This window comes from Tympanuchus pallidicinctus, unplaced genomic scaffold (assembly GCF_026119805.1).
Source record: "Tympanuchus pallidicinctus isolate F22 unplaced genomic scaffold, pur_lepc_1.0 scaffold3, whole genome shotgun sequence".
NCBI classification, from domain to species: Eukaryota; Metazoa; Chordata; class Aves; order Galliformes; family Phasianidae; genus Tympanuchus; species Tympanuchus pallidicinctus.
In genome coordinates, this window is record NW_026294747.1 from 78,132,714 (window position 1) to 78,158,663 (window position 25,950).

Sequence of the window (25,950 nt, forward strand, 5' to 3'; positions counted from 1 at the left end):
TGCATTTCCTAAAAGAGCATTATTCCTTTTGGGAAAATAATTTCAATTTATAGGGCTGTCTGACATGGACATATATACTGTAAGACTCTGCAGCCTGAATTGCTTGCAAGAATAAAACAGGAAAAGCACTTTCATTCTTTGCTCATCCAAAAAGACAAGTGTAACTGTTTATTCCCAGATTCCTGTAGCACGTATCCGGAAACAATTTAATCTTTAGTCGTCTCAGTGGGAAACAGGTGGTGTTTTTCTCCTTCCATTTTTATCCAAAGTCCTCAGTTATTTCCTATTTCCTCTTGAGAATAACTGTGACTTCTTTTTTATCACAGGAGTGATGGGATTATAGGATTCACTATATCAATTTAGGAATTTTTTCTTATGTGTTTTTATTTCAGGGCTTTCCTCTGTATTTAAAGGGCATTGATTATAGAATTTACTTTTGATTTACTGCATTTTTAATCTAAGTAATCTAATTTTTGGTGGTGGGTGTTTTTACCACTTCTCTTCATTAAATACAGTCACACAGACATACTAGAAAGGGAAAAGACTTACAATCTAGATGTGTCCTTCGATATCTGTGATTAGAGAGCCTTCCCTACAAACTCAGCCAAAGCTATAGAATAAGGCATCCATCCAACAAAGGAGTGTAAGAGAAGAAATGAAAGCTGAGGCAAAAACATCTGATACCAAATATGCGATGCCTTGATAAAACAACTGAAGCAAGGAGCTACTTCCATTCTAAGTCACTAACAATAGTATTTTTACTTTATTGTTTACTAGCTACCTAGAGAAGAGGCCAATTATGGCTAATACAAGGCCAATTGTAAGGATAATATAAATGTGTTCTCAAGCCAGTCAGACAAAAACACGTATATTCTGGTGCCAAAACCTATTCCACATGTACAACTTACTCTGTTTAAATAAGAATTTTAACATTTTTATCAGTCATCTAAAACACAGGAAATCCTGACTACAGTTCTTACAGACAGTTCTGAGAGAGCATCTGTTTCTCCTTACAGATATTTGGTAGAAGCTCCTTTGCTCTAGCTTCTTCATACACTTCTTTTCTTGAGTCCTGTTTGCCAGGTGCCCTACAGAAGCTTGGAGCAAGATGTTTCCATAACTGAATGGGAATGAGAAACATGCAGAATGATTGACTGCCTGGAAGAAAACACTGCTACTGCATACAGCTGAAAAAAATCTCTGAAAAGGAATCTAATGGAGTATGTTAACAAATGAAATTACAATAGGGGTGGAAGAATTTTGTTTCAAAAGCATAGAAGTGATCTAAACTGGAAAGTTAGTTAATGAATTATAAGATAACTTTATGCAATATAATGTAGCTATTTATCACACCTGTGTAGATTTTTTTTTTAAAAGAGGCATCAATATTGCATTCTGAAAACATAGTTACTGAAGTAAAACCCAACAGAAAGATCACCTCTTGTTGTATTAATTTGAACCTTGTGGAAAAATTGTAATATTTACAGAATTACCCAGAAGTGCAAGGTTGTAGAGAATGACACAATTGTTCCCAAAGTTCTGATCAGGAATCTTTTTAGTTAGACCAGGAATCTTTCTACAGGAATCTTTTCAATTACATTTCATCTATGTATTTACTTATTCATAAGGAGACAATATGTAACTCACAGAGACAAGTATGGTAGTAGGTTTTACATTAATGAAAAGATACTGTAATAAACTGTGAAACTGCAATTCTGAATAAGCAGCATTTTCCTTCATAGTCTAAATAACACCGAAGCAGTACAACAGGAAAAGTTATAAGAAGATAGGAGTAATTATTTCCTTCATATGCAAAAACAAAAAGAGAAATGAGTTAAATAAACAATTTCATATAGTAAACATCATAGGTTTGCCCCGACTCTTCTCAGCCACACTCATTTACGTGAAAAACAGGTGTACTCTTCATACTAAACAACAAACAAACATTTTGGCGAACATATCTATGTGTGTGCATGTTTACATAAATCCATTAGCTTTGTATTTGTGAAGGGATACGACTATTATTTGTGTGGAAAAACACGAAGCTGCCATGAGATTTGACTAATAGTTGCATAGATTGGTTTTTGTTTTTTTGGAACTCATGAGTATTTTGTCAGACTACTTGTTGGTGTATGCATCATTTCCTTGGATATCCACTGCTGCTTCTGATCCACTCATTCTGGCTGAAATACTTACTTGGTTTTGTCCCTTGTTCCTCAAATAGAAGTAAACTGCACTTACAGCTCCAACTATAAAAAGGGCTAATAAAACAAACAGCCATATGATGCCAGTAGAAAGCACTGTCTCCATTTTCTGTCCTGGAAATTAGTGAAATAGAATCACAACTTTCAATCTTAAGAGATTTCAGAATCCAATCATAAACAAAATTTCTTTAACAAAAAGTCAGAAAAATGGATACAGATGTATATTTTCTGTTCAACACATTGGGTTTCTCCATTCACACAACTGAATAAATTACAATTAGACAAGTTTGACCAAAAAAAGAGTTTAATTCAGAATTACCTTAGTTCCTGCCTCTAGATATGAATTAAATTTACAGAACTTTTATTTTTAGGCACTCTCAAAATCAGTATTTGGAAACTATTTTATTATTTTCGTGTTCTATTTGAATATCTCTCACTGAAAAGTAAGTCAACTTACCCCTATTTTCAGGTGACATCTCTATCTTTTCCGCAGCTTTCAGAAGGAAAAGAAAACAATTATTCTGAATGCTCAAAAAAAAAGGAAGAAATTTAAAATTTCTAAGACCAGTTGTTCCTGAGAATTTGCCCCAAACCCACCTGCCCTCTCAGGGAGATAGAACTAAGCACATGCAATTTCTAGAAGAAATATCAAGCATTCTACTAAGAGCATCTGATACTAGCCAACAAGAAATGAGATCATAGCTGAATTTCTTCTACTTCCACAAGGATTTTCAAATGTGTTTGTTTCTGAGAAACTGCCCACACGATCTGTATTCTTTTTTAGGCATTTTCAGAAGCAGAAACATTTAATGAATGGAGATCTTGTAAGTTAGAAACATATAATGAGGATATTGAGCTGAATGTGATCTGCCAGCTTAGCCTCTTTCTGCTGGAGACAGCTGTTCCTTGTGGATGTAGTCCCTACTGTAATTGCACTTCCTAAACTTATCAGGTAAGTGAAAGGTGAACAAAAGTATGAAGTCTGCAACACCAAATGGACTTGTTATTTACCACTTTCGTTTAGTGTCATTCAGCTATCAGACCTTTGAATTTTCTAGCAGGCGATCATTCTTGCGTCAAGACACAATCAGCATTTCATTAACTGTGACTTCACAATGCTAAAGATTGACAACATAGATTCCCATGTCACTCAGTCCTCAAATCATCAGTTCAAAGGACAGCAATGAAAGTAATCACCAAATCCAGCATAAGACAGAGTCTGCATTGCATTCATCAGAACAAGATTTTTTGAGAAAGTAGTCCATTGAAATGAAACAAGAATTGCTGCCTTTGAACTTAAATGGTGCGATATTTGATGGAAAGATCTAAGGAAAACTACCTTTTTATTAAAAAATGAGAAGTCTTTGTTCTTTTGGTTAAACATAGGTATCTGAAGTATTCTTGAGAGCTGCATAGAGCTGCTAATGGCAGTTTTACAGGACTTGGAGCTGCAGCCTTATGATGAGGCAGTCAGAATCCACATGGAATATCCTGCTGTCCGAGGCCTCAATATTTTGGCAACAGAGTGCTGCTATTGTTGTTTGCTGGTTTTACACTTGAGCTTGTAATATTTTACATTTTTACATGTTTTACAAGGTGTAATTTAAATACATTTTGAGACATTATTAGCCTCAATACGTTAGAACTGTTACTTACTTTTTGCTTTTTTACAGATATATCCTTTTCTGAAAGAACAGACGTTGGTGTTCCAGAACCCAGTCAATGCACATACTTCTCCACAGTCTTTATGCATTCTGTTTGTAGGCTCCCCAATTTGCCAGTTGACAAAATCCAATTCTGACTTGTCTGTCCATACCCATTGTTCTGATGTTTAAAATAAGTGTATATGTATAAAACAATGACATAGAGCAGGTTGTGACAGGGAAAACAGCAAATTTTAACATGGATAATTGTTTCTGCTACAGTTCTAAGTGTATGTAAACACGTGATGTAAACACGAAATACACATATTTGATTTTTATGTAGTTTTCTAATATGGATTTTTGCTTTCTTCTTAGCAATGTATAATAATTTTGTATTATATTGTAATACATGATTAAAAAAATGAAGATATTACCTCTGTCATCCCTCTTTAGACCTATCCAAAAGTTTGGAGATTTTCCATGAAGTATCTTAATGGTTTCTGCCAGAAAGTTTGCTTCGGTATAGTCTCCTACAGATACCAAGTCAGCAGCTGAAAAGTATTAATGCATACATCACATCTCCTTTTTTTACAGCTTAAGTAAAAAAAAAAGATATTGGAAGATATTACTGATTCAAGTAACATTCACAAGTCTTGTTATGGTTATTGTAATACTATATTGTGTATTGAGCATGAGTTATCTGTGGCTGTAAGTCAGCAAGACAGAGATTTTTTTGTTTAGCCTTTTGCAATTTAGAGAAGTTGCTCCCTTTCAACACTTTTGGATAGATCCAACCACGCTCCAGACTGCAGGTAGGCTGAAAGCGATACGTGGGATGTTTTCAGCACCACGCATCCTGTCACTACAGCTCCGTCACTTGCCAGTGGCTGGGCAGTGATTTTAGCAGTACTTGAATTGTGAAGGTGTTCAGTTGGACTAGATGATCTTGGAGGTCTTTTCAAATCTTGATGATTGTATGATCCTGCATCCAGAAGTTGTTACAAAGCCCCTAGCAGTATTAATTCAGACGTGTGTTATGCTCACCAGGAAATCACCTACCTAACTTTGCCATGGGTAGTATGTGCTGCAGAAGTGTAGGAACCTACAGTATGCACAAATGTTCAATGCAATTTTTCCTTCTGGCTACTAGGCAACTTGCAATTAAAAAGAATACCACTCACATATACGATGTCAATGCACAATGTCTCCTATTCTTACTTACACTGAAATGTAAGCTGTTTCACAACAATGCTCAGTTAAAAGTGAAAAGAAATCTGAGATGTGGAATAAAACATTGACCCTAATCCACATAGAGCTCTTTTCCGCACACTACAGCTGTCAGCATGGAGTACTTGCAGAGCAGGACGCAGTGAGTATGTTTTACTGACTCACGAATCCAGGTGACTCCTCAATCATTCATATCATTATCACCCATTATTCTACGAATTTCACTGCATCTTCATTCTTTCTAAAACACAACACTCACCTAGTTGGGCACACTCCCAACGAGCTTGAGACCAGCTTTTTTTCCTGACAGCCTCAAAGTAGTAGCAGTGACCATGGAAAGGTATCCAAGATTTGTGTCCTTTTGATTCAGGGCATTTTCCAGGAAGCTGAGGGGGCTCAGTAGGGGCCGTTACTAGTAAGAGAAGGGTATTGGAAGTTGTTATTTTTTTTCCCCATTACGCAAGTAAGAAAATATTTAAAAAAAATCCTATATTAGGTTTTTCATCAGAGAACTGAAGCATGTTCTAATAAGAGCTTGAGTATGGCTTTGTTTGAGAGCTTACCTGACTTCTTTTATTTGTCAAGGTGACGAAGAAGATACAGTATAAGCAGCATGAATTATCTGTAATTATCTGTAATTAACGTTTTTGTTGTGAATAAGTCAATAAATATCCAATTGGTTTTCTGGCATAAATGTCTGCCTGATTAGTTAAAACTGTTATTTTAAAAATAGTTTCTGACTTCCTCAGTTCTTGACAGGATCAAAACCTTCTACTAGAAACTGTAGTTGTGAATGAAAGGGTTATAACAACACAGCTTGCAGAGTTTTTTATTAAACTGCATACTAAATAAATTCCATAGTGATCAATACATTAGGAAGATTTTGGATGAGAAGATAAATTCACATGGAAAGAAAATTAAATGCTCTGCCAAATCACATTTTCTTCCGGAGAGTCTTCCACAGTCTACTTCTTCCCTTGTTAAGGAACATTCAACTCTCAAATTAGATTTCCATAATATTGAAGTGGAAAGGGATATTATGTATAAACTTCAAGGATTTTTTTTTTTTTTTGGTCAAATTACAGCATCAGGAGATGTGATTTGGCATGCAATTTTTCATTTTCTAATACTTCAATATCTTCTGTAATATTGAAGAAAACAACAATATTTAGCTGAACCATAAAATTAGAAGTTTGTTCAGTGAGTTATGTACTTTGTCCGTATGCTCACAGCTGACAAGTTGATATATAATTACATCTCACTTAGAACAGATGTTTGTCATTGCTATTCCTAGGTATTTCCAGTGATAGAAATTCTCTGACCCGTTTTTAATTTGTGTTTTCTGTATTTTATCCTGTGTTTGGTAAAGGCTTTGTATTTGTTAAAATCAAGTTTTTCTTCCTGTATTTCTGTTACTCCTCTTCCAACTCATATCATATATGAGAATAATTAAATTCAGTTTCTTTAGGGTTGGTTTTCAATATTTAAATTTGATCATCTATTTAGATAAATTATTCCCACCATTTTTTAATTAATTAATGCATTTCTCTTAGCATTTTGTTTTAGTCATTTGCAGAACCTCAATTATAATCTTCCTTTATTAATTCTTGTTTTCTAGTAATCTGAATATCCTATTTGAACAGCAGCGTTTTCAATCTCTGATGCCCCAAACTGTGTACAGAACTTCATGAATGAAGCTTCTGAGTGGCTAAGAAATCAATGAGTACTCTTAGGGTTCTGGTAATGACTATTATGAATTTATTTACTTCTGGAAAGAATTCCCAACAACACTTAATGTGTGTAATACTATAATGGGATGATAATAGCAGGGTGGCAAATTCTTTAGCTACAATAAACAGTAATGAGCCCAAACGCACCACCCAGAGATACAGAAATGAAGGAAAAAAGAGCTGCTTACCATTGGAAGGCCTCAGGTAGGGATTTCTGGCAAGAGATGCCCTCACCTCTACTGCCAACCCTTAAATGAGGTCTGGGGAGGGGGGTGGATCCTGGCTGCACCCTTTCCAATCACTCAGGTGCATTGCATACACCTGAGCTCCTCTGGGCTGGCCCTGCCTTCCCACCAGGTGCTCAATCACTGTTTCAGAACATGACTCAGTATTTCCACCACAGTGTGTTAGCTGCTTATGTATTCTGATATACAAGTGCATAAAACAAGGTGGTTTGTTATATTAGCACAGTTGGTAGATCCTCACACCCTCTAGCTAAAACATATTAAATCGCTCACCATCTGACTTCTTACAGATGGAAAAGTGTTTCTCCTCGCATGAAGCTGTCTTCCAGGTTCCATCAGTATCTAAGTAGACACATGCTAATGTCTGTTTTGGTTCCCCGCTGGACCACTTGCTGTAAACTAATCTCCATCTGTCAATCCAATGATACTTGCCCTCTGTCTGGAAGCAAAATGCATGCAGTAATTTCAAGGATACTGAGACTCATAAACCTACTACACAGAGTCCATAGAGGACTCTCATGTAACCAGTATGGATTCAAATGCTTACAATCACCACTTTTTTGTTCTTGCTAACTGCAACAAGATGTGCAGTGTCTGTCACACACAGACATGATTGCAGGGTAATTTTCTTTCAGTCATCCAAAAAGTATCTAGCATTAATTCAGAATATTTTTTGAGTATGGAGATATGGAATGAAAAAAAAAGGAAGGGAAACATGAGTGAAGACAGAAAAACTGAGAATTACGTAAGACATAAAGTTGGTATCCCCACCCAAAACGTCTGCATGTTGTGGGTGGATGTGTTCTTAATAAGCAATGCCGCTGATTGCTATCACTTTGGTTGTGGTATCGTGACTGTGATTCATGTAGAAGAGTGCACCATGTCAAAATGCACCTGCCATCCAAATGTTCACCCTCCTATGTCATATAGTTGGCACATACATCTCAAAGACAGAGATTAGTTTTTTTCCCTATAATATTCTACATTTTTAATGAGAAAAATTACACCAGGAAGAATACTTTCATTGCTCAGTATGTGCAATTACCATATTATACGGGCTACAGATTCCTTTATACAATTTTTGCCCTTCATTCTTTTCAGGATTGAATTTTTTTACTGCTAACTACAAATAGTTATTGTCTAAGATAATTATTTGTGAACATAAACACATACATTAAAAAAAATCATCATTCATAGATTTCTGATATACAACTAGAGATACCACGTCACAAATGTCTGAGGTAGATAAAAACACAAGAGGAGGGCAGGGTGTACCCCTGCATATCATTTCTGGTATGCCTATTAGATTAAAATAAGTTTATGATGGGAGAGATTTCACAGTTTATCACTTAGACATTTTAATGACTCCATACACAACTTTGTTAGGTACTGGCTTGCAGGAGTATTTCCTTGTGCTAAAGCACCTTCAAGAGTTCATAGTTCATTAGAATCTCCTGAGTCCATTTTGATGAACAACATAATAGACAGGTAATGCACTGACATAACATGCTGCTTTAAGAAATATGCTGTCAGAAATTGCTGACAGATTTCAAGCTGAGAGCATTCAGTAAGACCTGTACATGCAAGCTTAACTGTCTATAACGCACATGCTCTTACCATGTAGCTGTTAAGACCAATCCACATAGGCTGCCCATATTCCTGTGCAATTAAGAACAGTAGTGACTGGCTATATGGGTCTAAAATGCTAGCAAGTTCTGAGGAATTGCTCTTGCAGGATTGTTGTGCTTCTTCCCAATTCATTTTGGAATGAGTGACAGAGTAACTAATACCATCAGAATGGTCAAAAGCAAATTCCAACACTGTTGCCGATGACTTATAGAGTTTAGGGTCTGTAGGAATAAAAATAACAATGCCAAACAGAAGAACACAAATCTGGAGGACACACATTTGGCTTGAGCAACTGAATGACATCACTATTATTTACAGACGTACTAGAAAATTGCTAGGTTTTTTTTTTTTTTTTTTTTTTTTTTAATTCTTTTTTAATTGCTAATAAGACAGGCTGAGGGAGCTGGGCTTGTTCTGCCTGGAGAAAAGAAGGCTTCAGGGTGACCTCATTGCAGCCTTTCAGTTACCTAAAGGGAGCCTAAAAACAGGAGGGGAATCAACTCTTTGAAAGGGTTGATAACTGCAGGACAAGGGGAAATGGTTTTAAGTTGAGGGAGGGGAGATTTAGGTTGAATTTCAGGGGGAAGTTCTTTACAGAGAGTGGTGAGGTGCTGGAACAGGCTGCCCAGAGAGGTTGTGGATGCCCCATCCCTCGAGGTGTTCAAGATCAGATTGTATGGGGCTCTAGGCAGCCTGGTCTAGTATTAAATGTGGAGGTTGATGGCCCTGCATGTAGCAAGGAGGTTGGAGATTCATGATCCTTGAGGTCCCTTGCAACCCTGGCCATTCTGTAGTTCTGTGATAATTTGAATGGAATATGTTCTCATTCATTTTTTAATAAGTAACAGATAACTTCAAAATAACAGTGCAATTTTCAGATTAAATAAATACACTTGCAGCCACTAGGGACTTCAAATCAGTAAATTCACTGAATTTTACATAGCAGGGAGTCAAAAATAGCACACATACTCTGTACATTTTCAATATTCTCTTTGTGGCTTAGCATCTTCACAACTCTGTGAAGTTTATTTGGATACATGTAAAATTTACTTACCAATTACAGTAATTTCTAGATTATTATGAACTTCTGTAAAAAAATGCTTAAGATTTTTAGCTATTAAATGATTTTAAATAAAAACATTTTGCTTTTATAAATTCTTTGCTTCAAAACATTTCCAAGTAACAACGTAATGCAAGATGGTCTCTTAAGCTTTATTGATATTTTATCTATAACTAACCAACTATGAGAAGATAAGTGTGATCTAAATTATGTTAAAAAGAAAGGTGATTTTAATTTTGTCATTATGAATTTCAGGATTAGTGATACAGAACTCACCGCTGTTCTTCTGGCATATATACCCACTGGATTTATAACATGGCTCATCACTCCATTTTCCTATATCAGTATAATCTCTCTTCAGAGAAACACAGTCATACTGTTGGAGAAAGGGAAGGAATATGACAGTCAGCACATTAATATTAGTTTAGTATTAGAAGTTATAAAACTAAGTAAAACAGCTATGGGAAGTTTCATGCCTTTTTTGTTTTTGTTTTAGTTCTGGGGCTCACATTACAACTGAAGAAACACCTTCCTCTTTTCTTTTTTTCTCATCTCAGGCCTCCTCTGTGGTGGTAGCTCCACAGAGCTTACTCTGAAGAAGCAGATGATGATAATGAAATAGGAGTAGAGCAGATGGGCAATTGCTCAGCAAACTTTCAGTGATATTTCACTCCTTTGAAAATCATGGAATAACAGAATATCCTGAGAAGAGACCCTGGAATTGATCCAGAAGGATCATACTAATTCTGGTTCCACACAGGAGCACTTCAAATTCTAACCATAGCTATGAGAGTGTTGTCCAAATGTTTCTTCAAGACAGGTTTGGGGCTGTGACCACTGTCCTGGGGAGTTGCAGGAAAGGATACTCAGAGAATAACAGTATGTTCAAGGTGAAGGAGAGAATTAGAATGTACCTTTCTGCCTTCTGGTTTTTGTTTTGTGTGTTTCAGGATGTTTCCCTGAAGCACTATCAGAACTGTAGTGAAACTGAGACGTGTTGTGCTGCATCCTGTTTGTCTTCCTACACACCTCAGACAGGGACCAGAGCAAAATGGGCAAAAGCACAGTGAATTAGCTGAGGTGAAGATTAAGCTCTCTGGATTCCTTGGGGGAGCAAGATACAAAATGAGGGGAGGTTGGACACAAGTAAAGTAGTCACACTGAAAATGAAGGGTAAGTTCTGAAAAGAAGATAGGGAAATAAATGGGAGAAGGTGGTTTGCTTACGTGGAAGGCTGTTGTATTTACAACATTATGGCATTTTATTTCAGACCTAGTAAGAGTGTTTTGTTGGTTTAGAAAGCAGTTGGCATCTGTCAGCCCTTAGTAGTTTAGCTATAATTTTAAATATGGAAGAAATAGAAAAAAATTCAACTGTTGCATGGTCTCTTCCTTCATTTTCCAAAGTGATTTAATTTACCAAACATGTGAAAATGTTTCCCGTGTGCTAGTTTCTAAAATTTGAATGCTATATCTGCATTTTCTCCAAAATAGAGAGCAAACTAGTTTGAAAAAGAAAACTTCATTTAGTCAATTTGTCCCAGAATATTCCCAAATTCATAGGCAAATTTGCAGCAATAACATTCTCTTATGCTAGGTATCAGTATATTTAAACATTAAGGCATTGTAATGGTCATCCCAGTTTATAGATGAATAAGTTGGAGAAAAGCTGGGGAAAACTGAGATGTTTAATTGAAGTGCTGCTCTCCACATTTCATCTTACAGTAAACTCTGAGCAATATTTACCTGCATCCGATTGCCATCATCTTCTGGACGGAGGCTGTCAAATAAAATGGGTTCATAAAGTTTTGGGGAATCTGGAGCCCAGTTTGTATAGGAAACAGCACTTCCATCAGCCCAAACAAAGTTGAGTTCACTAATTATGTCATTCAAGCCAATCCAGGGATTGTATAAAACATTCTTCAAATGGTAAGTGAGAAAAGCTAGGGGGAAAAAAAAACCACAATAGAAAAGAAACTGAGCACGTCACATAATCAGTCAAAACCAATCAAGACATCAGGTAATAAACAAGTTCTGTAATTATTTTGCTTGCTTTATTAAAATCTTGAAAATATATTTTAATCAGGAATGTACCCAGTTTGATTCTGTTAAGTTTATTATGTCAGAATTTTACCAAGCTTTTGATTATGAAACATCTCAATGAACGAAAGCACTTAGAACTATAAGGATAGATTAGAAATAAGGTAGTACAGAAAAAACCCACTTGACCACTTGTCATAAGAGTTCATTTATTTCAAACTTCAGGATGAATTGATTGATGGATCTATAAATGGAAGCCTAAAAATATAGTCCAGATGGAAATGTGTATTTAACAATGTATTCCTAAATTACTTTGCAGAATTTAGACAGTCATTTGAGAGGTCTAATAATATAGTCATTTATATTTATGGCAAAAGTAGACCATGGGTGGTTCTTCATTCCCTCTGTCAAATTCTACAAGCACCAGGTTGGAATTTGCTATTCTATGCCAATTCAAATTCTATGAATAATGTAAAGTAGCTTGCATGGAATGAAAGAGCAAGCAAGCCTTAGTATGACCAGCATGAAACAGCTCCAGTTTTTCCAGAAATGTTTGATGCCATGACCATATAACCCATACTGAGTATATGTATTATGAAATAAATATATCGACATACTGTCTCTCTTCTTGCAGTGCTTCTTTTCTGGAAATGAACAATGTTTACAGAATAAGTACTAATATCTAAAGGGCCGTTGTACTATACCTTGTACTTGTTCATTTTGTATGGTAGCCAGATGTCCTCCAAGGCTGATACAGTCTGTATTTGCAGTATACCAATATTGAAATTGAGAACCAAAAAATTTGTAACACTGGGGAAAAATAAGCTAGGTTATCAGAGATTGACAGCAAAAGGAATTTAGGCATGTATGACACCTGATGAAGTAGAAAATAACCCCATCAGACCAGAAAAGAGCTGGCAGGGACATAGCACTAGAGCCAAGGCAGAACTTTTCATGTCTTTAAAATGTATTCCCTAACGTTCTGGAAGGAACTGTGAATGGCAGAAGAAAATCTTTTCATTTATAACTCACATTTATAATTCACAAAACCTAATGTTTCAACTAGCTGTGCTGGAAAAGCCACACTCCATCATCAAAGAAGTGCTACCAATAAATACATAAAAAGCCAAGCCCAAGATTCCATTTGAAATCACGTGCACTTTTTGAGAAGTATTTTAGACATATAAGATGTTCTAATTGAGCATTATTTCTGATTCTCTCCTACTCAAATGACTGACTGTACACTAATGTTGACTGTCAGTTGAATTAAGTTCCAGTTTTTTTAAGTACATACTATTAAGATTTGTTCCATGGTAGTTTAGATGACCACTTTTCTGAAAAATAATAAAAATATATATGACTACAAATATCATTATTTTTAAGAGTTAGCTAACTGGTTAAATTGTAAACATGACTTCAGAAAAATCACTGTCAAGAGATAAAAGGTCCCACTGTATGGATATAGGTACATTCCCCAAGGTCTGGTATCACTGTGTATAAATGCACACTACCAAACCTGATTTTTAAATAAAAGCCAGTCTTCAGGACATCCTCCTGGAGGTGAAGTTGCTGCTGGAGAAAGTGTGGCATTCACAAAACTCCCATGCCTCTCACAGATAAAGCCATGTGAATGACCACAGCTAACATCATTCCACAAACCTGAAGTTTAAACACAGACAACAAGACATTACATAGAAGACTAAAATTTGTGGAAAAGTATCTTTGTATTTCTATATAACTGTAGTTTTGAAAACACTCTGCTGAGGAATGTCAGAGTGTATTTCAGCTGGACACTACATCCTATCACCACTTGCAGGAGGGCTTTAGTCCTGCTGTGACTGTGGGATTACTGCCCACATGATGTGGCAGACATGACAACTCCCTTGCCTCTGAGTAAAGCCCACTAACAGCATTGTTATACTCAAGCCTGCAAATGTAAAGTAACACTTTCTCAGTGAAAGAACAATTGAATGTGATACTTCATATGCTCATTAGGCCCTTGGTTATTTATATTATTCCTTTACTCACTATTTCCTGATTATTTTTTGAAAGAACAATTCTCCCTTTGCTTAAATGGAACATACTGCCCACACAGATGAAAAATTAATGACCGATTTGTCCCTGCATTCTCTAACAAAGTCAATTTCATATATTCCACTCTTACTGTCCCTTAACTAACATCAGATATAACGACCATATGTTTTACATATATTTTTCCCCAGATTACTGGCAAAAAAGAAAAAAAGATATACAGTTATCAAGATTTAATAAACGGGGGAAGAGTAATAACTAAAAAAAATTATTTTTCTTAAAAAGCGCAACTCACCATATTTTTTATCTAAGACCACACAATGTTCTTGAGCAGAAGCAAAGTTGGGTTCCCCCTCTGCCCAAGGTGCATAGCGTAAAGTACTTCCATCTATCCATCTGAAAAACATGAAAGTAATATAGCAGCTGTTAAACAGACTGTGTTCGTTGAACAGTTCAGAAAAAAAAAAAACTATGCTAAAAATATATATTTTTATGTATTTACAGCTGAGTCTGTCTGTAATTAGACTTAAAAAAGATTAAAAGACTTTAGATAATGAGATGCATAACAAATCAAAAAGAAAAAAACCTTCATTTTTAACAGATGCTACCTATGTATTGGAAGCATTAAAACATAATTTAAACCATTGATTTTGCACTGTAGTTAAACCAGCAGGAGCATACATTTCAACATAACTCCAATATTGCTTATGAGGTCCTTGCAGGATACATCCAGAAGGAACTCTGGCCGTGCAAAACTTCTGCTCTGTTTTTTTAAATTGATCATATAGCACATTTACCTACCTAAACTGTTGGTCAGCATTCAGGATTAATCCTATGAGATACGAATGCAGTTTGCCATTTTTTAAGATCTAAACACATTTAAAAAAAAAAAAAAAAAAAAAAAAAAGTACTTTCAGTTAATGCTTTCTGTTACTTACTAGTTTTCTAAAAGAATAAAGTGCAATGAGACGAATGCATATTGTTTGAATGATCGTGCATAGGCACCAGACAGAACTCCTCTTGAACTAAATAGCAGAAATCACACAATTCTGTTTTGTAACTTTATTGCTGCTTCACTACATTAGACTGCCTTACTGGTATAAAGAAAGCTGTCAAAGTTGATTTTGAAAGATACAAGAGTTGTGAAATGAAAATAACAAAATATTTTAGTTCTACTCAGTAAATAAATCTTTATTTTCTTCTTAAGCTGCAGTGTAATTTCTGTATCTCAAGCTGTCTGTTCACTATTCCTTTCATATCCTTTTCCACACAAAAGCAAACATCTAAAATACTGTAACACAGACAGTAGGCTGCGTGGCAGCTTTAACATTAATAAAACAAATAGTGTTATGGCAGAGGTCTGAGCCAATATCCATGCTATTTAACAGTAGGCGTGCCCCTAGCATGGGCATTTACTCACCAGGAGATGTCTGAGCAGTACTTTTGAAATACATGGCTAGTTTTGAGACATTTTGCAGCAAAATTAATTCATGAAGGTCTTGATTGTTCTTTAATCCCTGACCTGGAACAGGCTAAACCTCTCTTTGAAAAGTTGTTTAGGGCAGCACCATAATGTGGTGTGTCAGAGCTACCCTTGCAGTAGCCTCAAATCTTTGTATAACACCACCATGTAAAACATGGCTAAAAAGTAGATTTCTGTTCATTGCTCCCTGTACGTTTAGTTATATATTTTTTCATTGAATATTGAAATTACTGCTGATAAAATATATCAATACTATGCAACAAGCATGCCTTCCTGCACTTCACAAGCATATGCAGCAGAATATATATGCTGTATGTAGTAAATTGTAATCAAATTTCCTCTTACGTATTTCCACAGAAAAATTCTTTTATTATTATCTCCAATAATAGCAAGATCTCCACTGTGGTTTCTGCAAAACATTCTGGCTTTTTCCATAGATGTACTTTCTGTGCTGAAAAAATACTGTTTGTCCTCTTTTATAATCCAGCCATCTTCTGTGACTTCATACACTGCAACACAGGAGAGGAATCTGCATTCTGCACAGACCCTGTGAAAACTGCTGTTGTTACATGACAGCATCCTTTGAGTGTAAGGAGATAAACAGGAGCTTACTGGCAGAAGGGCTGACAGGTTCTGGCTTCAAGAATGTTCCTGTAATGAAATGAAATTTAAAAAAAAAAAAAAAAAAGATGTAAAATATTCTCCAATTGTTGAACCAATGTAGGTGTTCAGTTAGCAGAAATGATCTTAGTGACAATCAAAGTTCCATAATTTTTCTGCAATAAAATGAAAGAATGAAAATACTATACTTGGATGTTGATATACTTTGCACAGTAATAAGAGATTATACAGATGTTGTCAAATCTGAGCAAGAAATTCAGATTATAAATAAATTTCTTCTTAAAACAGCATATATATTTACTATTCATTGTTGGGAAAACTTTTTCTGTGACATTACCTTGTGAAGAATCACATTTGACTGAAAAGCCACCAACTATCAAGAAAATTTCAGTAAAGAAAAAAGATATAACATTAAGTGGAATATCGAAATAATGTATCTAAACTTGCAAGACCAAGCTATAAAAATAAGACAAGTGCCATCTTCTTTTTTTTTCCCCACAGGAGTTCAACATAATATTTGTATTTCTGTATAATTGCATTAAATGAAGCGTGCAACATATAAGCTTTGTTAAAAAAAGGTTTGCCACCTTTTAAAAAAATAATTACTTCCATGTTTGGTTGAAAGATGTAAAAGAAAAAATTACGTAAGTTCTGCAAGCACAAAACATTAGGACTGCTTCATTATGACATTATGTACTACTGACTAATGATGGTGATTTCTTCGGACTGTAACTGGTGCCGTTCATACACTAATAAAATAGACAACTACCATTGACACTTTTAGAGATAGTTGTACTGATAATTCAGTTGAAGAATTGCAAAGTAACTAGCAAAGATATCTGCACAGCATCTCTTTCAGATAGATATCCATGGCTGCTACTTTTTAAGCATGAGAAGATGAGACAGAATGAATAAATGGGAATCAGATTATTCTGAAAAATTAACAAGCACAAAAATAGTCTGCAATGGAGAGGTATCACTTTGAACACTGCTTCTCACACATTGCGTGAAGGAGCCTAAAGACAGCCACCAAAGTAAATGTTCTGAAATGTGCAACTCAGTAGAAAGCCATAACAGATTCTTCTCTTATTTCTCTGTAGTTGCAGTAGTTACATTTTGGAAAACAAACAAACAAAAATTATCATACAACATAAAGTTTTAAAAATAAGGCAAAACAAGATTGATAATTTTCAGTTGAAGCATTGTATTCTGAATGAATATATTTTGACCTATTGTTCCACATACAGACATCCTATAAATCAACCAGATTTTCTTTGAGCATGTAACTTGCACAACACTATCCTAAAATATGAAATTCTGCAACAGAAATGGTTTTCTAGAGGGATCTTGGAGTAAAATTTATCTTACCTTCCTTTATTTCACAAATCCAGTCCTGACTGTATTCACAGTGCATGTTAATCCAGGAGACGGAATGCTCTTTGCTGATTGCCCCGCAATTTTCTAATGGAGCGTCGTAAAAAGAAATTGCTTTCATGTAACTCACCTACAGTAGAAACAGATATGAATAAAAATCATAGCAATAACAGGGAAAATAGCTGAACTCTGGAAGAAAAGAGAGGTAGCTCCAAAGTTGCAAACCTCTCATTTTCTTTGTGTGGTTGCACAGTCCATGTGGGCTGTCAAAGCAATATAGCATTTTGTAAGGAAAAAAAAAAAGCTCTCATCTTACACAGCATTCAGCAGACTCCAGCAGTCACATTAAACCTTTTTGCTCTGGTTTGGAATCAAATGAAGTTATAAATCAATAGCAGGGAAAGGAATGCGGCAATATATCACCACAACCACACAAAATTAGGAGAGATGATTCTCATCTACTTACCACCTATTTATCTCCTTTCTGGAACTTCATGTTATCACTGCTTTGATGGTTTAATTTCGTGGTTTATAACCTTTTTCTTTTCAAATGAGTACGAAGAACACTGATTTAGGGTTACCCAATGGTAAGGCAATGATTCCTGGTAATTCTCAATACAACTTTCATCAGTGCCAGTCATGAAAATAACTTTAACAGTGAGTCAGAACTGAAATAAACTAGGAATGTTGAGTTCTCACCGGGGATCTGTCACTCCAGGACAGCCCACCATCTGGATCCAAACGCTGCAAACCTATCCAGAAAAGCTGAGATGATGGCAGTTTCTTCCTAGAACATGAAAAGATATGTTGTGAAGAAAAGGACACATTAGCTGTGTTTAGTTACGTAGTTCACATGGAACTGTCGCTCTCACACTTACTGAAGGATTTGAGGACTACCCAATGCTTTGAAACCAATGATGTAAGTGTATGTAACAGCTGCAAGGACGAGCTAGGAGGTACTTGGTCTGTAATAGTGAGGTAGGTATAAGTGCTTCAGAGGATTCAAAGACTAAATGGTTATTAAATATTTATTTTACTTACGTTATTAAGTTTTCTATCACTCTTTGCTCTTCTTCACTATTAATAGCAGCGAGATCTCCTCCTATTTCTCTGCAGAAATCTCTGGCTTCAAACCATGTTTTCTTATGATTTTTTTCTCTCACAAAGGTCTGTAAATAAATTTTAAAGTAGAAAACTGTGTTTTAAGTATAAAAATAAGTCCACTGACTGCCTTGTACAATCAAAATAGGAAAATATTACATTAAGATTATCATGTATAACACAGATTAAAGAATACGCTACTCAGATAACCCTAAGTATCACTGATACAGAGATCATTGCAGTGATTCCCTTGGGCAGTCTGAATAAAAGCTCACTACATTCATACAATGAGGTGTCATTCTCTGAAGCTTGGACTTTTTATCAGTTAGAAACTCTTTCGTCTCATTAGAAGGATTATAGGAAAAAAACACTTACTCTGAAGCAAGAAGTAGTGCTATTACTTGTATTCCAACCCAAAGGACATTTGAAATTGGAATTTTTTCCAGGAGCAAGCGGACGAGTTATTTTTTCAGCTGTTTTTTTGCAGAGAAATTTTGCCTTTAGTTCACAGTTCTGAACATCCCATAGTCCAGCTGCACTTCCAGTCCTCAGGGCAACACAACCTACTTCTTTCCCTTTGTGAAATATAAAAGAAAATTAAAATATGTTTTCAAGTAGTTCCCCTGCTTTTTCCTTTTTTTTTTTCCCCTACAGCTCACGCAATTCATTTACAAAAGACTGTTTGAAATATTATCTGTAGCGTCTGCTCAGTGGAGAAGCTTTCTAAAAAGAGGAAAACAAAGAGCACTGCTTTTCCCCTTTGAAAAGCATTATAGCTTAAGGGCATTAACCTCCCCACACCTAGCTAGCTCTTTCCTACACCACTCACAGCAAGCATTTAGCAGCCTGTCACCCAGGAGAGATGAGGAGCACCAAGAAACGTGCATCCTTTTGAAATGCAATCTTCAACACCTCATTCTCTGCTTCTGAAACCAGTGGGACAATGATCTATGACTCTATCAAAAGCAACTTCTGTCTATTACTTAAAGGCAATCTTAGCTTCTAAGCTTTTAGCCTAGCCAAAATTCTAGATTCCCTGCCTGTGAGGTACCCAAGTGTTCACATTCTGAGAACTCATCCCACTTTTGTTGGGATGTTGTTTTGTTTTGTTGTAGTTTTGTTTTGGTTGTCTTTTTTTTTTTTTTCTTTGTGTAGTCTTGACCACTGCTATAAAGAAGATATTAAACTTCTTTTTAGCTTAACTTTAATAAGACAAATCCCATCCTAAGTCTTTGCCTAAACTGTGAACTGAAAAAACTGCAGAGATTTCTGAGCAATTCTAAGTGAATTGCCTTCTGTAGCATAAGTAGCACAGCTGTGCCAGTACAAAGCTGAAAGGACCAAACGAGTCTGAGCTTTGCAGTTCATTTACACAGTCCTTCACTGTCAAGACCCAGGCACTTTATCTAAGTGTGATGCTACACTGCAACCCCAATGGCTCCCAGGGAGCTAACTCAGGTACTTCCAGCATAGTGCTGCACTGCTGCACTGCACAGTATCAACTCCTCCTCAGTTAACAATGAAGACAAGTTTTAAAAAATAGAAGGAAAAAAATAGAGATTACATTGGAGTGGCAAAAAGCTCTTTGCAACCTGAGGCTGAAAACCTCAGAGTCTAAAAACTCTTACTGCATTGTTTCTTATGTGTTTTTTTTCCTCAATTCTATCATTTTAATCTTTTACACTCAGTTTGATTTTGCTCTTGTAAGCAACGAGGAGCCAGGAAATAACTATTTCTACAGTGTCATATTCCATAGACACTTCTAGTTAATATTTCAAAGGCAGAATTTTCAAATATGTCATCCTAGATGTGTTTTAAAAATAATGGCTAATTGGGAAAGAGTTTAGTATTACAACACAAATTTCCTCAGTAGCACAAATCATTTCAGAAAATAGCCCTATAAAGACTTGTGAAGAGTCACTCTGACAACCACAGCAAGTGATTCAAAAGAGCATTTTTCTTCCTATTTATGAGAAACAGGTGTGAAATTCTGCCACATCAGAAACTGAGTATTTAATATTCACTTGCCATCAGAGTAAATTGTGGAAAATATAATTGGCAGGAAGTCCTAGTGATTTGCATTACTTGCTCAATAACACTGGGAGAGCATTTAAGATACTGAGTTCTGATGGTCTCAACGTTGGAACAGTAGGTACAAAAGATGGCATCACCTCTGTGATGCCTAGGTGGAAGGGAAGAAAGTTGCCTGATTACTACATGCTGGCTTCTGCGCAGAAATTTGTGTAAGGCTGCTGAAATGCAAAGGAAATTGTTCCGTCATATATAGACTGGCCACTTGCAGCAGGGAGTTCAATGGGTTGGGAGGTAGAGAAAGGGGCAGGTAGACCTCAGAGTCAGCAGCTGCTCAAGTCTGCCATGTCAACAGTGAAACAGACGTATTAGCCATTTGTTTAGGTGTTATAAAAACAGAGAGCTTTTTAGGGAGCTGGTAGCATAGAATTAGTTGCAATTGAGAAAGTACTTACAGTGCTGAATTCAGAGTCAGAGAGAAGCAAGCTGCTTGCTTGTGCATGGGGAGAAGGAGGATGTCTGGCTGCCAAGCTGTCCTGCTTATTCTGCATTTTGTTTTTAAAATTGGTTCTTATAGCATACATTAAGTAGAACTAGCTGCAATGATTAAAAGGAAACAAGGAAACTAACCCTGTGGTGCTAGAAGTGCTTATGCAAAGGTGCTGGCAGAACACCACCAAGCTCCAGCTGCCTCCAGGCCCTGCCATAGCAGACTAAACTCCTGTAACCAGGAAGCAGCCCTGGGGAGCCCAGAAGTAATCCCAGAGCTAGAAATGACACCAGCTGGAGCACATTTCTAATGATCTTACTGTAATTTATGACTCTGTTGAATCAACTACCGAAATATTCTCATTTGCTAGACTAAGTCAGACAGATATCTGGAATATCAGGAGGAAAACCCAAAACCTGGCCACTTGCAGTTAGTTTCACAACCCTAAAGGCCAGAGAGAGCTAAACGCAGCATCACAGAAAGGAAACTCTGCAGGGTGATAGTAAGGGTTGTCAGTGGGGAATAGATACTGTCAAGACCAGAATAAGATCTGGGGTCTCAGTGAATGTCTGAAGCACCTACATCTCTTTGCTGAAAAGCCAATGTGAAGGTAAAAGGCATACACATTCTTTAAGTCTCTTTTCCTTTATATCTCTCACTCTGAGATGAAACATGCCTGAGTGACTGTAGATGCTGAGAGAAGGAAGCACAGCCAGGTGCCAGCATACATGGCAAGGCAGCAGAAAAACTGGGAAGATCCATTCCAAACGTGCAAATACATACAGCATGACATCTTGGGAACAGGAATGCAAAGGTGTAACTGAATGCCTAACCATGATGGCGTTTGAAAGCATAAGAATTGCTGTACATATCTCTTCCTTAGCCCGGGTCTTTTAAGATCCAACTTTTAAACACAAACTACAGAGAACTGCACATATGAAGGAGTACCAGGCATTGCTGAGTTCCAATTTGTGTAGAAAACGCCTTCACCAGTCTCCCACTTGAAGATTTCTTGCTCTTCTGTGTTGGAGAGACCAATCCAGAAGCACTTCTCAGAGCTCAGACCAACAAAGCTGGTCAGGTAGGCTTGCTCATACCTGAAATGAGTTAGATGAAGATTAAATCTCCCTTAGCACTTTTTCAGAATCCTAAACTACACAAGACTGGAAAGAATAAAGACTCCTTTAGGTTTAATCTTTCAAGGAAATATTGGATTGAATATCAGAGGTATTAGCTCTGAAGACATTGGAGGCTGAGCTACATTGAAAAGCTGCCCTTTGTGGGACAGAAGCAACTATGGTCTTTTCTTCCAGAGTACTGGAAAGCATGAAATGATAACATATTTCAACAGAAAAGACATACTGTATTTATTGAGTACTTCTCTCCAAGATGGGCATTCTTTTCTTCTGGTTTCACTTTTTTTTTTTTTCTCAAAAGGGTTCTTAACTATTTTATAAAATGCCAAGATTATTCCATCACAACTATAGTTTTTAGAATCTTTCATACCTGTCTTCTACAGTTGTTAAATAGCTACCAATCCTTTCACAGGTTTTCACTGCTTCTGAAAATGTTACGGGTGCATGTCCAACTAGATAGCAATAAGAACCATGTCTTGTCCAGCCCTGTAAAGAAGAATGTGTAATAGTACACTTGCAAAAAACATGTGTTTTAGTGCTTGAATTGCACTGCATGCTCTAAATCTATGTATTTTAATATAAAATAATGCAATAATATATCATTTGAAACCCAGTAGGCTCTTAATAATTGGAGCTTAGTGAGCATGCAGAAAGATTTAATGCATATAAATCCCTCTCTTTGTCAACTAGTAAATCATTATTTCTAACTCATGGGAAAGTCAGAGGCAGAGAATAAGTATTCAGAAACAGTTGAACAAAATATTCCTTACTGAGAATCAAAGAGAATAGCCTTTTGTAATGAAACACTCAAAATTCTTTATGTTTCTAGGCTAAAAGAACTGCAACTAAACTAATTTACTAATTTCACTCAACAGTTCACCTAAAAAGTCTGACTGAAGAGGCAGCAGAAAAATTACTGGAAGATAAAATATTCAAAATTACAGCTGAATTATGGTGTATGAATGAAGGTGTGCTTGCTTCACCCTAGAAAAGTTAAAAATAATAATAATAATATCTGTGCTGAATGTTTGGCATCTGCCTTGTTCCAGCAATGAACATCAGCTCTTCCCTGTGTAGGGTGATGGGAAATGCTACCAAATATTGAGCAGTAGTAAACTGGAGAAATAAAAGAAAGAGAGGAAAGCAGTATGATGAAAAACATATCCTAAAATTAAAATCAGTTCATAAAAGTTCATTGTGCTGATTTGGCTTCATTAATATGGTCTACATCATGTGGAGAAACGTTTTCCAGTCTCTATTATGTATTTGATAACCACAGATGGGAGAACAAAATAAGAAGTATGTACAGAACCACAAAAATGACTTGACTCCTTCATGGGAAGTTTTTACAGATAACAGGGTTGACTCATTAACACACGTCAAAATAACTTTGTTAAAAATAAGGCAACATAGTGAAAATTTACAATCTTGATTTACAATCACACTTCAGCAGGAACCTTAGCATCAAATGGAGCATGTGAAGAGAATGGATTTTTGTTAAGCAGATGTTGCTTCTGTTTCGTCTTACCTTTGTACAAGCAGGATCAGTCTTCATTGCTCCTGAAGCTCCCTGTAGTGGCCCTCTTCTGCAGATGTAGCCTAACTTCCTATCACAGGCACTGTCCGCCCAATATCCATCCTACATGCAGTTTGAGAAGAAGTGAAACATGGTCAGGCAGAATCAGTTTTCTTTGATTTTTTATTTTATTTATTTATTTATTTATTTATTTATTTTTTACAGTATTGCTGCAAAGGGAAAATAAGAATCTGTGTACTCTGAATGAATTTCAAGTTCTTGCTTAAATTTGAGGTTATGCTAAATGTCACTGTCAGGCTGTTAAGGTTCACGTAGCATCTAACACCCAACCTCAACCAGATACCAACATTTACCCCCATTCTCCACCCCATTATCACAAATTTGACTTTAAATTCAATTTAGAACAGACATCCCTGACCATTCCCTGATCTAATGCATTCATAAAGTGATTCGAAATAAAAATTAGGCAGTATAGGTGTGATGATTTTACCTCCCCTGCCATGGCAACACAATCTTCTTGCCCATTGACTGCACGGGTTGGTTCTCCAGGCAACCATTTGGTATATGTCACAGGAGTCTCATCACTCCACTCAAAATACATCTGAGTGCTGAAGTCATTCATTCCAAGCCAGAGCTCATCTATGGCTTCTAAAAACAGAAATCCACCTGCGTGAGCGTGACAGTCTTATAGGAGAGCTTTTATGGAGATGAGTTGAAATATGAGTTCATCTAGATTAAACAACAATGGAATTTATTTTAAGACCTAATGCACATTCTTCGCCCAAGAAGCCAAAATGTGAGATACCAGCAGGAAATGAGATTCCTTGGAGTATAATGGGCTTTTAATGATAAAGCTATCTGTAGCTACACTGTGTCTGAGGCAGACAATCAGTGCAAATACTTCAGGAGCTAGAGATGTTATTTCCTTCAAGTGTCTTCATGCTGTGAAAAACAAATGCAAATCAAACTGAAAACAATGAAAAATAAAAGTGCTAAAGATTCCTCTTGTTTCTGTGGGTTTGTTGTTGTGGTTTGGGTATTTTTCTTAGCTCTAAACTGTTTCTGTGTAAATATTCATATAAAACAGATAAGAAACTTTGTAAAATCTATTATATAGTTTTCCATTTCTCCCAAGCATCATCCCATAGAAATACTCACTGTAACCAAGCTGAGACAGTATGAAGGCATGCTCTTCAGGGTTGTGGATACTGGCCAGATTGCCATTGCTCTCATTGCAGGACATTAAGGCATCTTTCCATGCCTTGGGCTCTCTATTAATCACGTAACAATGACCTGCATAGGGCAACCATCCTTCTGGGCATTTAACAGGTTCTGCATCCTCTCCAAAGAAAAACATATTTCATATTTTTAAATGATGTAAGATAGCCACAATGACATTTTAAATCAACTAATTAATTAGGATGAAAACTTGTTGATTATAAATAAACACTATTTCTATTCATTCTTTCAGTGTATAAAGCATTTTAGACAGCACACTGTGCTTTTAAAGAAAATATCCTCTATTTAAATAAAAGAAGACAGTAAGTGAGACAGTGACAACTGGACTTCATTTGTGTTCACTTGTAGGCAGGGAAACATTTTGAAAAAGCACACGTTTTCACACACATCCTAAGATGTTTTACACATTTCTCAGAAGTATTACTACCGCAGCACAATAATTTTATCTGCACATCATTTTCTGTAATAAGCCTCATTAAATAAATCACCAGAGGAGAAAAATGTAGGGGGAAAAGCATGGTAGAAAAGTGGTCTGTAAGAAGTTGATGTTCGTCATTTTTATAGGTCATGTGCAATCCCACCAAGAAGATGGCATAAGCCTACTGTTGTAGTATCGCAGACTTCAATAATAATGGTTTAGATCATTGCCTCTGGAATAATGATTATTAACATTAATTAAAAAATGTTTATGTGGTTGCTAAGTTCCAGGAACATCTCCAATATTTAAATATATTTGAGTTAAGATATAAAACATGTTTAACCCATCTACTCAACAAAATTATACCTTTATCAAATTTGTTTTTGGTTGCTCGACATACCTAATGGAAGACTGGAAGGACCCAGTGTGGAGTTTTCCTTTTTACAGATATAGCCAACTTTCTGCTCACACGGCCGGTTTTCCCATTTAGCATATATTCTGGGATTTAGTACTGCACAGAGTTTCTCAGGTTCAGGAGAAGGGCTTCCTTCATAAATTTGAAAACAAATTACTTTTAACATATCACAGTTTTTACACCAGCAGCTGAAAGAACAACTTACCTTCAGCTTTTTCATGTGTCAATTATGGGTGCATGATTTCATTACAACTATTTTCCTACCGCAGATAAGGAAATGCCATTTAAAATAACCTA

General features: G+C 36.2%; 1 protein-coding gene across 6 annotated transcripts in view; it reads right to left on the minus strand.

Annotated features, from left to right (window-relative positions):
- Positions 1 to 851: 851 nt before the first annotated feature.
- LOC128087161 (macrophage mannose receptor 1-like) overlaps positions 852 to 25,950 on the minus strand; it is a 33,643-nt gene continuing 8,544 nt past the window's right edge. Inside the window, exons 6-31 of one of the 6 annotated variants that reach the window (XM_052696492.1) lie at positions 25,639 to 25,785; positions 24,740 to 24,913; positions 24,072 to 24,229; positions 23,573 to 23,683; positions 22,415 to 22,530; positions 21,857 to 22,005; positions 18,763 to 18,962; positions 18,328 to 18,455; positions 17,986 to 18,073; positions 17,281 to 17,416; positions 15,904 to 15,942; positions 15,637 to 15,800; positions 14,610 to 14,677; positions 14,104 to 14,204; positions 13,294 to 13,436; positions 12,482 to 12,587; positions 11,484 to 11,680; positions 10,015 to 10,114; positions 8,667 to 8,899; positions 7,323 to 7,488; positions 5,334 to 5,486; positions 4,282 to 4,398; positions 3,861 to 4,028; positions 2,662 to 2,697; positions 2,197 to 2,318; positions 852 to 1,158 (exon numbers count right to left, since the gene is read on the minus strand). In XM_052696492.1, the coding sequence (XP_052552452.1) occupies positions 943 to 1,158; positions 2,197 to 2,318; positions 2,662 to 2,697; positions 3,861 to 4,028; positions 4,282 to 4,398; positions 5,334 to 5,486; positions 7,323 to 7,488; positions 8,667 to 8,899; positions 10,015 to 10,114; positions 11,484 to 11,680; positions 12,482 to 12,587; positions 13,294 to 13,436; positions 14,104 to 14,204; positions 14,610 to 14,677; positions 15,637 to 15,800; positions 15,904 to 15,942; positions 17,281 to 17,416; positions 17,986 to 18,073; positions 18,328 to 18,455; positions 18,763 to 18,962; positions 21,857 to 22,005; positions 22,415 to 22,530; positions 23,573 to 23,683; positions 24,072 to 24,229; positions 24,740 to 24,913; positions 25,639 to 25,785 (3,536 nt within the window). In that variant the 3' untranslated portion in view covers positions 852 to 942. Of the gene's footprint in view, positions 1,159 to 1,327; positions 2,319 to 2,661; positions 2,698 to 3,860; positions 4,029 to 4,281; positions 4,399 to 5,333; positions 5,487 to 7,322; positions 7,489 to 8,666; positions 8,900 to 10,014; positions 10,115 to 11,483; positions 11,681 to 12,481; positions 12,588 to 13,293; positions 13,437 to 14,103; positions 14,205 to 14,609; positions 14,678 to 15,636; positions 15,801 to 15,903; positions 15,943 to 17,280; positions 17,417 to 17,985; positions 18,074 to 18,327; positions 18,456 to 18,762; positions 18,963 to 21,856; positions 22,006 to 22,414; positions 22,531 to 23,572; positions 23,684 to 24,071; positions 24,230 to 24,739; positions 24,923 to 25,638; positions 25,786 to 25,950 lie in introns of those variants that run through there. The other 5 variants (XM_052696491.1, XM_052696494.1, XM_052696493.1 and 2 more) reach the window with 5 other exon arrangements.